The 16,053-nt window shown below is 37.8% G+C and overlaps 1 protein-coding gene across 3 annotated transcripts in view; it reads right to left on the bottom strand.

Moving 5' to 3' along the window:
• Positions 1-16,053, bottom strand: part of gpc5c (glypican 5c) — a 106,249-nt gene that overhangs the window by 49,082 nt on the left and 41,114 nt on the right. For 2 of the 3 annotated variants that reach the window (XM_056744612.1, XM_056744610.1), the window contains 2 exons: positions 15,712-15,771; positions 13,775-13,897 (listed from right to left, as the gene is read on the bottom strand). In XM_056744612.1, coding sequence (XP_056600590.1) covers positions 13,775-13,897; positions 15,712-15,771 — 183 coding nt within the window. The remainder of the gene's footprint in view (positions 1-13,774; positions 13,898-15,711; positions 15,772-16,053) is intronic. The other variant, XM_056744611.1, reaches the window with a different exon arrangement.

Raw genomic sequence — 16,053 nt, 5'->3', positions numbered from 1 at the left:
CCAGTGTTGGGTGTAACTAGTTACTAAGTAATTAGTTACTGTAATTTAATTACTTTTCCCTTGAAAAAGTAAAGTAAGGGATTACTCGTATGTTTTATACTTTGTGAAATATATGTGTGTGCAATACTGTTATTGACTTCAAAATTCAAAGTCTTACTTTAAAATCTGTGCTTTAATGTATAATTCTCACATTTGTAATACTTTGGTCAGTTAATAATATTATTTGAATGAATTCAATAAGCCGTTTCATGTATATTCTTGAATCACTTATCTAATCAAGGTTGATTTAGGATATAGAAAGTAATTAGTAATGAGTAACTAAATACTTTTTGGAAAGAGTAATTTGGACAGTAATCTAATTACACTATTGAATATGTAATGAGTAACTAGTAATTAATTACTTTTTCAGAGTAACTTACCCAACACTGTTGACATCATTATGGATGTGCCATTCAGTTTTCATCTTTAAAATATACAAGCAGTTGAAAAGTTGTTACCATTAACATAAAATCCCAATAAATGGTAGTAGTATATTAGTATACTATATTCGTTTTCTTTGTTCCGTGATATTACACACTCTTTTACTGCCTCCTGTTGTTCTGCAGCAATATTCTTCCCAGACACTATCTAACACTAGGCATTTGAATTCTCTTTCTCTTCCTTTCACACAAAACAAAATACATCAGCGGCACAAACATTATAATTTGATATGCTCTCATCTCGAGTACGCCAGCACAGAAAACGTGTGTATGATGTAAAAACCACATGTAGGTGCTTGTCTACATAAGCACAGCTGGATGTAAGCAGACAGAAATGCTGCAAGTGCACTTACAAATAGACACAACAACCCATAAAGTTAAACTGGAGCAGTGAGACAGATTAGCCATGAGACAATGAATCGATCACTTAAAATCAACACAATAGAGGCTTTTGAATAGCTTGCAGAGAGAGAGAGAGCACGAGAGAGATAGAGAGAGTGAGAGAGATCAAGAGAGAGAGAGAGAGAGAAAAAGAGAGAGAGAGAGAGAGAGAGTGCGCGAGAGAAAAAGGAGAGAGAGAATCTTTGTCTAATTCTGTCCTTGTTGTAACAACAGGCCAGATGTGCACACACTGTGCCAACATCCTGGCACAGTGTTGTTGGCTTTAAGCTGGCACTGGCTAATGCCAGATGTTCAATGACCAAAATGTAATGACTTCGATCAGTTTTGGCAGACAGCCACATAGTTTGACATAAGCAGGCCTACAAATATCTCTCACGCTCAGAACCGACTGCCTTCAAGCAAACATCAAGCGGTTCACTATGCAGCCTGGCAGACACAAAATGACAAATGTGCACATAGGTAAAATAAAGAGTTAAAAAAGGAGATAAGTAGTAAGAAAGGAGAAGAATAGAGTTGAGAAATTATAAAGGCCCGAGTCAAACTCAATCTCTTGCCTGAGCATAACATTACTGGGTTTCCAATAAAACCACCTTCCAAAAACTGAAACACTACAGATGCTATTCTGCCACCTACTGGTGCATAGGTTTTTTTGCTATTTATGGCAAATTGTACCCAAGAAAGGTTTCATGAGATACTCTGCATTTCTCAACTTAGATGTCACAAATTCACACCAAAGATAAACTGATATCCATATATAATATAACATGAAAATGATGACATTCATTTAATAACTCATTAAGTTGTGATACAAAATTATAACATTCAAGATTAAAATAAAACATGTTTAATTTGACTTAATGTAATTTCTATAGAGTTTACTCAAAATCAACTTCAATTTTTAAACCAGACACATTAACTAAACTAATAAACTGCATCTTTTAGGATGCATGTGGATAGCAATCAACTGCACAATGACCAAGTTAGTTGTAAGGAACCAAGTTGTAAAATGCAAGTTGGTAACTGTTGTTATTGCATAGAAACATAAAAACGGTCCAAAATTGTTGCTCTAGTGCCTGAACACCATTTGCACCCACAGTTTAAAGCCTGTAGATGGCAGTGTAGGCTTTTTGGTTTAAAATCAAAGACATTTCTATTTCTAAAAGACTACTTTAATGTTTTGTATGTCTGCTCATAAATTAAGTCACAGTGAAATGATGAACAAGTGGTGTGTTTTTATCTTATCACAGTGCACTAATTCTAGTTTTGATCAGAGAGGCAGAACAAGAAAGAATAAAAGTTCTCCAGAATTACAACACAGCTTAACTAATGATTTCAGACAACTTGACAAACAGATAAATCAATCCCTATATATGCTACTTTTAGGAAAGTTTTACTAAACTCTTCTGTTCTTTTATTAGAGTTAAAAAATCAAGATCTTTAAAAATCTTTTTTAAATTCTTCAACAAATTATCAGAGTTATGCTCTAAACCAGTGATTGCCAAACTTTTTCAGTGCAAGACCCACCAAGATCTTGAGACCCACCAAAATATTTTCAAATGAAAATATGGGGAGAAAATACATATTCATTCTCTTTAAGTAGAGTAGTTTATATTTTCTCTGAATAAATCTAAGCTGCAATACTAAAAAATCTAATAGTAAAATATCAAAGATATTCTCATTGCCAGTCATTAACTGGACTTAACTGTTTTTTTGTGTGTCATTAAACAGCAAAGTGACTTTCCACAACCCACCTCATCCCACTGTGCGACCTACAGTTAAAAAAAACCCTGCTCTAAAAATTCATTTTTTTCATATACTGTACGTGATATTGTTTTTTATCTCTAAAATGGACAAAAAAAATGATGTCATTATTTACTCACCCACAAGTTGTTGCAAACCTGTGTATGTTATATTGAACACAAAATATGACATTTTGTGAAATGTGGGAAACCAAACAGTTTTGGGGCACCATTCACTACCTCTTTATTCCCTTTTAGTAAATAGTGCACCACAACTGTTTGATTAGAAACTTTCTTCCAACTATTGTTGTGTTCTGTGTAATAACAATATTTATACAGGTCTGGGACAACTTGAGGGTGAAGAAATGATGACAGAATTGTCATGGGTGAAATATTCCTGAAGAAATATCGGCTAAGTCGCCTTGTCAAAGCAGAACACACACAGAGTTGACAGCACTCACCTGTTTGTCTCAGAAAGAGAAAACCAGACACAAACACATAAACACTGGCATTCAAACAGATGTGAAGCTTGGACACAGCAAAAGAATGCATTCACTTAAGACGGCATACACACTTACTCATCTTAAAGCCAAACAAACGCTGATAACTTCATGACACAAATATTCAAAACATCATCAAATTGGGAAGAAAACCAGGACAGTTATGCAACTGATGAAATATGAATTTACACTTAATATCATAACTGTACATTTTTTCAAACAGATGGCCACACCCTAACAACAAACATATGGTTAAATCAATCAGAAACTAAAAAATACATATACTGTACACCATCACCATCTCATATTTCTGCCCTGTGCTCACAGAATATCTGTTGTTATTATATTCAACCTGTTTACCTGTAGTTGGTTTATAGTAAATAATCAACGTTACGTAACGTAAGAAAAAAGAAGTCTGAGATATGTCCTTATTTTGGATTGGCACAAAAAAAGGGAAAAATCTGCATTGTATTAAAAACCAATTGAATTACAGTATAAAAATATGTAAGTCCCCAAAAAAGCAGTGAATAAAGAGTGCCTGCTTTAAACCAGCCAAAAAGTTAAAATAACAGTATTTAAAAAACAGACATGTATGCATTATATAAAATGTGTGAACGTATATTGTTCCTGAAGTAAAAGGAGACTTGGATCATTTATCAACACCAATATCAGAAGAATTCTGGTCTGCTTAAGATCATCCTATAATTCTCAAATACATTTAGATGAATGTGTGTGTGTTGCATAACGGTGTGATTGTGGGAAAGGCTGTTTGGAGAATTTGTTTAATTGCTCCAAGGTCTGTAAAATCCCTCTGATACATGTGGGAGCCAGTTTGTATTGCGTGTTATCGAAAAATATACTATTTTAATATGTTGAAATTGCAGGTAACTATAACCACTTGCAGTGTTGGAAAACAACATGCGGAGGCCTTTCAATTCCAAATGCATGGACTACACACACACACACACACATTCTCACACATGCATACAAATAAAAAACACCATTCAGCTGTATTTTGGTTCATGTAAGTGACGAGTAACAGGACACACAAGATTAATGACACATGTAGTCACACAGACAGCAGCTGCATTTACAAGCAGATGCACAATCACACATCTCCAGCACACATTTTATCCACTAAATACTTGACTTCAATGTGCTCATCTACAAATAAAACCACAAATTTAAGCAAAATATACCATATAGTATTTCAATATTCCAACTAGCCGATAACTGATTGTCATCTAATTGTCATGGCAACTGCACGTCAAGTGAAATAGTGATCAAATCTGCTGCGCAAGGTCTTCAAGATTATTGAAAAGTAAAGGGGCGCGCGTAAAAGTGAGCTAAACTCCTAAGGATAGTCGCTTCCCACTCAAAGTAAACAGACAACACAGTCTCACAGGAAATGTGACATTGTCACAAACTGTAATCTATTTTTTACATGAATTTCCCCCTTTTTTCGTGTCAGTCAAGCACAACTTTTAATCTTATGTCATTAAATATGCATGACGTTAGGTTTAGGGGCGGGGTTAGGGCAGCCATTTATCATAGTTTTGCCACCTCGGGAAACTTGTGGTTTTAGCTAAATTAGCCTCTGCGGCTGTGATTTTAGGATTTGGGGTGAAGTAAAGTTTTGGTTAGCCACATCCTAACATATCTAAGACTTCTTTTGATATCAGGTTATAAATGATGGGCAAGTGGAAGATGATGGAAGAATTTTCATTTGGGGTGAACTATCCCTTTAAGAATGGCAACGGAGAGAGGCACTAAAACACACTTTATGTGTGACAACTTAAAATGAAATCAAACTAATTTGTGTATTTGGTCAACCACTGTTCATTCGCCCCACACTAGTCTAAAGTGAGCATTAAGATGATGTTGTTTCTGGAGCATCTGGTAGATGATGTGTTGGGGTGAAGCTGTCTGGAGAACATTTCAGGCGAGATGACACCAGTATCTGAGTCATATAAACGGGGGTGGGGGTCAAGGACACCGCTGGGACGGGTCTTTCATTTACCCTGCGAAAACAAACATGAGCTTTTGTTTCATAATGTCTCTCATGCTTCCGTCTCTTCCCTGTTTTCTCATTTCTCCCGGCTGGAAAGAGCATCACGTCAGATGACCAGCATGTGTTACACCCGCTTCAAGAACAATAAAACTACTCAAAGTCCACCTGTGGCAAACAAGAACTTCACTTAAACAAACTGGACCATGCTTCGTTGGTCTTCCACCTACACTATGCTCTTTGTCTCATATATGTGCCGTTTCGGTCCCTTCTCCTCACAGCTAATGAAGCAAGCAAAATGAGAAACAGGAAGTGTGTTTGAGGCCAGCACTCTGGTGGAGTCTCTCCTGGAGAGATGCTCTCGCTCGGGGCCCTCTGATCTGCCCACGGGGACAATGTTTGAAAAGTGATCTCTTTCATCTCCTCTGGAGCTCTATTCTGATCCCTCGCTTATTTGTTTCATTTCCCCGACGCTGTTTGATTACATGCCATCCAGTTTACTGTTTGCTGTCCATCTCGCCTTTGATTCACGATCCTGTGTGAAAGGGGAGGGTCTTGGTTTATTAGTTCCATCCGACTGGGTTGAGGAGATTGAGATGATGTAATGCATGTGAAGTTATCGTTTCATTTTCATGCATGGTGAGTGAGGAAAATGAAAGCTTACTAAAGAATAGAAGAAGAAGTCTTGCTAAAGAATGATGTGGCTGGCTCAGTCATCCTTGTATGTCTTAATGGCTCTCCTTGTTCTAAAACAAGTATGTGGGTTTGTCAGATGCTTTTTGGTAGAGGTTTTATACATTTTATATTAATGAAATAGTTAGCTGATACAACAAGGGACAACAGGTTTAAAGAATGTAGTTTTAATATTAGTTTCTATATGAATCAGTCCCTGCAGTATTTTGCGATCGCAGAATTTATCGCGTAATCAAAAAAACTCCAACTTTTCCGCATAATTTGGCCCAAGACGCGCAGTGTGATGTGATCACATCCCGCATTCCGTCCAAAACCTGCTCCAAAAGTCGCTGCAGACAAATACCCCCACTTGCGGTCTTGGCTACTTGATAGAGCGTGCACGCGACTGGAAGTAAGGGTGCAAGTCTGTCCAATGCATTGAAAACCAAAGTGCAGCGCCCTTAACGCACACTAAACCCAAACTATCTTGAATACAAGTGTATCGCATCATGCATCACGTTCTGGATATATCATGAGACTTTTTGTCCAAGTCTCGCGTGATGTTGCGGAAAGCTTTCCAGTGTAGGTTATACAGTACAACTACTTTTTAAGGTTATATCTTCATTTTATTCTATGTTTGGCTAACATGTGTTTTGCTTTTGTTTTTGCTTTTTGGGTACAACTGCTTTGATGCAATACAAATAAAGCGCTATAAAAATAAATCTGACTTGACTTGACTATATAGTTAGATATTACATCTAATTTTACATATAAACAGCTTTCCTGTAGCTCAGTGGTAGGTTGTGGGTTCAATCCCAGGGTATTGCATTTACCTATATTTAAGTGTATAGTATAATGAAATGTAAGTCGTTTTGGATAAAAGCGTCTGCCAAATGCATAAAAAAAATACAGTAAAATGTAGTGTTGAACATTTTATTTGTGAAAACTTCATAGTTTTGTATTTTGTAAAACTGCTTTTTATCACATAATTACAAACACCACATTATAGATCCCATTCCCCGTGATTCCATTTTTAAACCTTTAGTTCGTGTTTATGTTGATGTAAGAGCATAAACAATACCTACAAGATGATAAAGCTCAAAGTTCAGTGCCAAGCGCGATATTGTCTTTAACAGAATTCTAATTTCAAGGACTACAGAGAACGGTTGGAATCGGACTACAGCCCTCTACTTCCCGGGTACATGATGTCACTATTCTGAGTGCTTTACATAACCTCTGCCCAAAACAATACGCCAAAAAATGGGGTGAGGCCGCTGGAGTAGTGTTTGGTTATCAGAGATTGTAAAAGTTTGACTGAGCTATGCGCGTGTCACATTGCTAGAGCTGGTAATAAGAATTCAGCTACAAACATTCTAAGATAATCAACGGTTAAATAATAGCTTCCATGACTTTAACATCGGCTGTGAAATCTATTCTGTGTAATACACTGATATTGTGTGTGTGTGCGCGTACCTCTAAAACACTTCTATGAAAGTCCTTTGAAATCCTGTTTGCAAATGTCTCCTGGTCAATCTGCTTGTTATATTATCCAACTCGGGTCTAATATAAAAAGGCAAAAATAACACTGCTGTTATTTGTGTTAATTTATATAACTCTTCTGATGCCATTTGGTCCTGTGTCATTTTCCTCGCCAATTTCAAAAAACATTTTGCAGTCTCTAACAAAGATTGACGTTTGCACATACACTAGCAGACCTCAGTTTCACTTCGATCGATCCGCATGTATTTAACTGATAAAGTCAAGTTGACGCCATGGTTACTGTTTATTGCTAAAAGCCAAAGTTTATGAATACAAGTGAGAGGGGGACTGACCATTCACAACAGCCTGTGAAGCGGAAGCTTACTGATAAGGTATGGGAGTGACATCTTCACACACACTCTCTAAGCGGGGAACCAATCGTGACAGACCTGGTCAGCTTTCCCAATCAGAGCGTTTCAGAAGGAGGGACTTTATATATACCGGAAGAAATCCAGTCGTTTTGTTAGAAGAGGGAAAGCTGTGAACAATACACAGTATAATCGCCAGTGTTAAGAAAATCAAATGAACACTCACAGTGTATATATAATGCACTCTCAAAGTGTGGATTATATAAACACTGCTAGAGTTAATTTGACCCTGTTTAACACTGGCGATTTTGCAGTGTAGTCTCGAAATAAGTGAAATATAAAAAGCATTTTTTGAAATTAGAAACATGACCATACATTGTTAAACACCCAAAAACTAATTAAAGTTACATGGTTGCACTAGCTAAGTGTAGAAATACTACATGCTCACTTGGGACCTTCACGCAAACTAGAACACTTGGGCCAAAAACAGGAAATATGTAATGAAAGTAGTCAAGTGCAAAGACCACAAGTGGAGGTATTTGGATGCAGCCATAATATAAAAGGGTCTGTAACACTTACAATTTGCTAACAACACCCAATGCAATCTATTATATAAAATAGCCAACACAACAGTTTTTATCAGATATGGATATGATCCAGCACGCAAAATATTGACACTTTAAAACAGCCTCCATTATTTGCAAATTGTGGATAAAACCTTAAAAAATTATATATGAGCCTGCCAAATCACAGAAATGCTGATTCGCACGGGATTAAGATCAAGACAACCTCTCCAATTATTACAAATGACCAGAGGTCCCCAGGTAATACTAATCCTGTGCGAATAGGGCTATAGTCATATGTCTGTCTTTTGTATAGGTGCATAATGTACAAAACACAAAGGGAGGATGACTTGTTTGCCTGTTCTGAAGTTCCATCCCACTCTCTGCACTAGTCCCACCTCTAAGCAGCTTGTGTATTTCCGGAAATAATAGTACAGCTGTCTCTCTTTCTTATAAATTTGATCAAACTAAATACTCTTCAAAGATACGACGAATGCAATACTACTGTATAGGTACTCAAGATTAATATGTGATTGGCAGAAACTGAGTGTGTTACCCGATCTTTAAATCAGCCTCAATGATGTGTATGTCACGTTCTTCAAAAACACACCTGGAAACAACATAAAGCCATCTGCTCTATGAAGAAAGCTGTCATGTTTATTTCGATGTCAATGAAAATTCTTCACAATCAACTAAACGCTGATTTCTTTCAAGCATATTATAAGTTGGCAAACGTGGACACAGCTTATTCTATTCTGTTCTATTACTGTAAAATTATTAGTCGCAGAAATCACAAAAAAATCTCTGCAAAATCCTGTGGGGACTGATAAATATTTTCCTTTGATTTTGTTTTGAAATGAATGCTTTGAACAGACATGAACAATGTTAAAGAAAATGTTAAAATAATTTCAAGACTCCTTCAAGACTAAAACATATTATGATTAAAGCAAAACACATGTTTAAAACATTTGCTAACTAGTTTGGAAAAGCATGGAAATAATGCTGGTCTGTTCAGCAGGGCTGTGAGAAGCACAAACTCTCCACTCAATACACTCAAATAAAACGGCACAAAACATTTCTCCAATAATTTTTTCATGACAATCTATGGCCGAAATCCAGTCAGGAAAATGTCTTTGGTCTGGCCAAACACAAAAATGATAACATTCAAGAGATTCTTTTGTCAAACTGATGTTCTGCTTGTTTTTCTCCCTCCTTTTCTCTCGTTCTCTCTAAAACAAGATCAGCAATCCAACCAGAATCAACTCCCAGACCAACTGAACGTCTGTTCTGTAGCCCGTACACTTACGAGCCTGTAATGTCTGGCCATTTCTTGTAAGAACTTCTGATTTTCAACACCATGTGTGGACGAGATCCAAAGGGCCCAGAGGTGATGTTATCGGATCTGGTTCAGTCATGCATCCCGGGAATGAAATGTGGAGTAAAACTGTCTGAGAGTCCCTCCTTGAATCTCGCCCCGGAATGAATCAGATAATTAAATTCAGAATCTTATATAAGGGTTTTTTTTGAGCATTTGCCAAGTGAGTTCCAGAACAGCAAACTCTCGTGGGTTCTTCAATGTTGCACATAACAGACACGAGAACAAGGTTGATAATTGAAATACAGAAAATACGAAGGCCGAAATATGCAATAGGAGCTCATAGGTGACCTCAGACAAGCTTGTCAGGGCTATTAAACGTAAACATAATTAATTAAAGTTGACCAAAACAGTGTGTTATTTAATAAAGTTTTGCAAGCATCCTCCCTCTAGCAAAACACAAGGAATGCTTTCTCTCGACAACTGAGGACAATAACCTTCTTAGAACCTGCTTGTGTGTGCGTGCGTGTTCTGGTCGGCGATATGTGTGTGGGTCATGGGAATGGGTCGGGTGTCCTCTATCCCAGTGTGTGCACATACTGTGGACGGGTTTGACTTTCAATATTCCAAATGACCACATATCACACACACACATAAGAATGACCAACATCAGCATCCTGAAGATCTGTGGAAGAGGCCCACACATGGAGGAGGAAAGCGAGTAAGAAAGAGAGAGAGAGAGAGACAGAGACAGAAAGAGAGAAAGAGAGAGAGAGAAAAAGAAAGACAGACAGACAGACAGAAAGAGAGAGAGAGAGAGAGAGAGAAAAAGAAAGACAGACAGACAGAAAGAGAGAGAGAGAGAGAGAGAGAGAGAGAGAGAGAGAGAGACAGACAGACAGACAGACAGAAGAGAGAGAGAGAGAGAGAGAGAGACAGACAGACAGACAGACAGAAAGAGAGAGAGAAGAAAGAGAGAGAGAGAGAGAGAGAGAGAGAGAGAGAGAGAGAGAGAGAGAGAGAGAGAGAGAGAGAGAGAAAGAGAAAGAGAAAGAGAAAGAAAGAGAGCAGATCTAACTTACTGAATAGTTTCCAGATGTGTAAATGGTAAACAACTGGTTTGTCATGAAGGCATAAAAATTGTGGCATTCGGAATCTCTAACTGAAAATCTTAAAATCCTCCAGAACACGGACGGCATGAATACAAGATTCGTTCACATATGTGCACACACACACACATACAAGTTGTCACTGTTTTATGTCTGATCTTAAAAAAGGTGCTATAAGAGGTTTTTTACAACGATGCCAAATTAGAACCATTTCCTTGATTCTTTCAAAAAAAAAGTTTTTCCCCTTTTTTTATCTTTTTAAGAACCTTTTCCACTATAAAGAACCATTTGTAGAACAGAAATGTTCTTCATAGTTCTTTAAGGAACCGCTCAGCTGAAACAGCTCATCTATGGCATCATGAAGCACCATTTTTAAGTGTAATGTTCTGCACACCCTCCTCCTCAATTCATTAAACATTCAAACTATTATGATAATGATTTTATATGCCAACATAACAACAATCATCTTAGCTATATTTTAACATACCTACAACTATTCCCCAAATCAAGCAAGCAAGAAACATTTTTAAAAGTCTGCAGATTCCATCTGGGTCTGCTGGTATCTACAGCCAAGTATTTCGAGAAGCTTAATAGCATCAAAGAGCACACAAAACTAAAAAAAGTTGATACTCTTTGAAGTGCGTATTATGTGTGCACGTCTATTTATGCATCTTGTCCATATGAACATCAACCCTCACGTACGTATATTCGACTGATGAAGTGAATGTGACAACATTAAAGAGAGAGAGCCAGTGAAACATCCGCATGTGTGTGCAGTATTTACTCTCTCTATATGAGTTTTGCTCCGTGTATTTAGAGGGCACATTCCCAGGCAGGGCGTTGGGATTCTCTCCTCCGCTGTTTCCCACACAGAGCTCACAGGGGGCCCTTTGTTCCTGCTCCAGGCCGCGGGGGACCCAAATTAAGCACAGCGGCCCTTGAGAGACCACCCTGCATTCTTCTACAGACCGACCCTCTTACACATCTCACCTTCAGTGGGACCAGAACTGACCACTTGGTTATAAACCTCACTATCTATGTCAAGAGTAATTTAAGAAATGTAAGAGTTCATTTCATTCTGACCATCAGCATTTAAAAGGCTGTTCACACTATGATTTGCCATGTTTTTTGCATTACATTAACATTTTGATTTACGTTTACGTTTAGTCATTTAGCAGATGCTTTAATCAAAAGCGACTCACAAATGAGGTAAACATTGGAAGCAATCGGAACAACTTTATTGCTTAAGTTAGTATGACATGAGATTTTTTCTATCCTTCAGAAATGACACCAAACAGATCAATGACTTTGGCTGGAAGTTCTAATGGTTAGACAAAATATTGAAAAAAATATGAATTAATCCAATAAAGGAACAAAGGCAAAAGTCTTTCTTGGGCTGCCAATGAGAGTGTGTGTTTTTACTGGAAGGTTCCAATGCATGGAAGAGATCACCACAAAAATCAATACCGAGCCAATTTATTCTCATGCTACACATTCTTGGTCTTACCGTCCATGATTCACTAGTGCAGGGGTTTTCAAACATTTTTGTCAGCCGAATATATTTGACCTAAATCATTTACTTGAAGTACCCCCTGAGAGCTAATCCCCCTGAAGAATAGAATAAACTATTAATACAATTAAGGACTAGGGCTGTGCAATATATCGAAATATCACAAATATCACAAATGTACATATCGCAAAATGCATATCGCAATGGTTTGCAATAAATGAGCTATTTAATTCTTCGAAAAGTTATGTATGGTCAAAGTTTTAGGTCGATGGGGATAGTAGTATCTATCTGGCAAATGGATGTTAGTTGGGATATACGTGCGTGCAAATGCTAGCTTGCATGTACTCTGACCCAAATCAATCAACAATCCGCGTCGCAAAGCTTTCATAGCAAGCAAAGATGAGCCATCCCGAGACATCCGCATCTGCTGCTTTGAAATTTGAAACATATATGTTGGTTATATATATTTTTTTATATATTTTTAAACAATTTAAATGGATTTAAGAAAAATAAATATTGTATCACATATCAAATATCACATTATTTAGCATGCTATCGCATATCGCATTTTTCCTCAATATGGCACAGCCCTATTAAGGACAGATAGTATGCGTATCCTCCGCTCTGTTTTTGTAAATATTCTGTTTCACACTAAAATGTGTTAAATTAGCAAAATAATATTAGTTGCTAAAGCAAAATGCAACATGTAATATTAATAATGTGCAAACGGCACGATATGACACGACAAAAGACTATCAAACCTATTATAAAGAGAAATTCTATCCCCACTGGATGCAGTGTAATGAGATGTGACAATGCATTGTTCTTAATGGTGACTGCTGTCGTTTTTCGCATCGTGCCGCTTTTATGAAAGTAACTTCAAACGCTCATGTTAAAATACACTCTTATATATATTGTACCATTATGTATAGGGGATTTTTTACTTCAGAACTATCATAATAGTTTCTGTCTGTGTCTCTTGTTTTTTAACTTTCTTTTTATGCAATGTTGATGGCTAGGATTTGGTTAGTTGCTATAGCGATTGATGGGAGGTGGGGCAACCACAGCAGGCTAGGAGTCATAATTGCACGTTCTGATGATGGTGCTTAGAAGGTCAAGCCAATGGGGAAATGAAATACAGATCGCTGCTGCCGTTTGAAGCCTCTGAGAGCAAGAAGTGAGAGAGTGATGGATGAGAAGTAAAGAGGATGACGAAGACCCGCAAACATCAGCTCTACAGAACAAACCCAAATCACTCAAGGCAATAAAACTTGGAGGGTGTTGAAGAGCGATTCAGGGCAAAGACAAAAAATATGGATAAATTTAATTCCTCCTGGCTGTTTAAAACGAATGCAGTCCTTTTCTTTACTGTTCATTAAATCATTTGTCATCCGTCATTAGGGCGAGTTAACTTTCGAGGCATGAAATTACAGCCAGACATCCATTCTCAAAGTAAACATTTCTCTCAGAGGGGCAACAGATTTGTTATAAATCTATTACGAGTCAGTCAGCACGCCCCGTAGGTGATTTCTTGTTAATGGAGGAACTCTGTGTGTGTGTTCTGCACTTTTCTGAGTGATTATTTGTAATGATGTCCTTCTCTGACAGCACACACGCATATCTCTCTTACCTTTGCACCACATCATCTCCGCTCCAGCAGGTCAACTCGTCCACACCAATTTCTGCCTCACAAAGCTTCTCTGGTAGGTTGTTGAAGATGGACTTATATCTGGAAATGTAAGCTATAAAATCCCTAAAACAAATACACATACAAACATAACAAATCAGAGGTGGAAGAAAGCTTTGTTAAAAGCAGTGGTTCTAAACTCTGGCCCGCCGGATCCATTTTTCTACAGAGTTTTGCCCCAACTCTGATAAAACACCTGAAGAGGCTAATCTGTGTCTTCAGGAACAGTTCAATTCAATTTAATGTTAGGATGTGGAGATTGTTTGGCATATTGCGTACCGAGAAATCTGCACTTAAATCACTCTGGCGGTTCTTAAATCTCATACGCTGATAGATTTGCGCAGCGTCGCATTAAATTGAACGCATCTAGTCCTAAAGACGCTGATTATCTCGTTCAGGTGTTTTATATCAGAGTTCGTACTAAACTCGGCAGGAAAATGGATCTCGCGGGCCAGAGATGAGAACCACTGGTTTAAAGCTTTCAAATTTACATATATGCATTTGGCAGACACTTTTATCCAAAGCAAATTAAAGTGCATTCAAGGTATAGATTTTTCAGTACTTTGTTTCTTGGGAATCGAACCCTGAACCACAGAACCAGTCATAAGTAGCATGGGTATATCTGTAGCAATAGCCAACAATGTATAGTATGGGTCATACATAGATTGTATGGGATTTTTCATTCATTTTTCTTCATCATTAGGATATCAAGTAAATATTATTAATAATTATTAATAATATTATTAATAATATTATTAAATTTCCTGCTGTAAATACATAAAAACTTTATTTTTGAGAATGGATGCAGCAAAATCAAAAATGGTTGGAAACACGCCTACAAACTTCACTCGCTGCTACCCACTCGTTGGGAATTATCCATTTAAGTTTGGTATCTGTGTAAAGCTTGGAATTTCCGCGTTTGGGTTCATTTAATCTCTACAATGTCATTAGTAAGCCAAAAGAGAGCATTAAAACAAACCTGTTTCTTCTTATCAACGGCCTGCTACAGCGCCTGAGATGGACAACTTTAAAGGCGATTTTTTCAATATATAGATTTTCTTGCACCCTCAGTTTCCAGATATTCTAATAGTTAAATTTCGGCCGAATATTGTCCTATTGTCCTAACAAACCAAACATTGATATAGAACGATTATTGATTCAGAAGATGTATACGTCTCAATTTCTTTGACTGATTTTGTGGTTCAGGGTGACATACAGAGATGACTTACAAACTTAACAGTTTGTGTTTGGGTCTAGTTGGCTACTAACATACAGTAGTTTATGAGTTATCTGCAGAGATTACAGAGTTGATAAAAATGTGACTCAAACCTTAATTTTTGTGTGAAAAGCCCCTCCTGCCCAAAAAATTATACATTCAATTAAATAAATACATTATCAAGGAAAACACACGTGGAGCAACACACACTTACCCCGTTCAGACCGCCAGCTACAGAGAGACACCGAGAGACACGATCTCATTCATTTCAATGTAAGCTTGGCTACTTCCGGTGACACAAGCGTGACCGTAAGCAACAGGAGTGGGTGTGCCTAGCTACATGACAAAGTTGACATTTGCCAAACTTTATGCAAATGATGAGCGACATTTGGGAGCGACTATCAGTAGGAGTACAGTAGCGGGGCTCACGTCTTCTGCCCTTGTCAGTTACCGCAGGGCTTGTTCATTAATGTTTCTAGGACAACCAAAGCTAGGAGCGCCTTCTGATGACCTCGTATCGAGAGACTGGCGACACAGTCGCTGGCGGTCTGAATGCAGTGTGACTGTTCTATATATCGATACATGCCAACCCACACTTATAGGGAAAGATATCTGGGAAAATAAATAAATAAGGACATTTTTTTGTAAATGTATTCATGCTTACCGTGCAACCTTTCTCAGAGTTATACCTCTATCGCTCTTGGAGGATTTCTGAGGGAATGAACTGAGAACGATCAAACCCCAGGACAAGACAATGGAACAGTCCAGAGGATGCAAGCAGTTTGAAGGGGAGAACAGAGAGGCGGAGGACACCAAAGGGAAACAAAGTAAGGGGAGGGGGGTGAGAGACGGAGAAAAGAGTCATGACTGGTGAAAACAAAAATGTCTTGCATGCTCATGCAAACTCAAAATCGGGGGGATGAGTTAAATCACACTGGTCTGATGCGTAAGAGAGATCAACAGCGTCCATCACTTTGGGCTCCAAAAGTATTTTTCGCCTTCATTT

This window comes from Triplophysa dalaica, chromosome 3 (genome assembly GCF_015846415.1).
Source record: "Triplophysa dalaica isolate WHDGS20190420 chromosome 3, ASM1584641v1, whole genome shotgun sequence".
NCBI classification, from domain to species: Eukaryota; Metazoa; Chordata; class Actinopteri; order Cypriniformes; family Nemacheilidae; genus Triplophysa; species Triplophysa dalaica.
The sequence above is the reverse complement of the archived record's forward strand: the minus strand, read 5'-3'. Positions and strand labels throughout refer to the sequence as shown.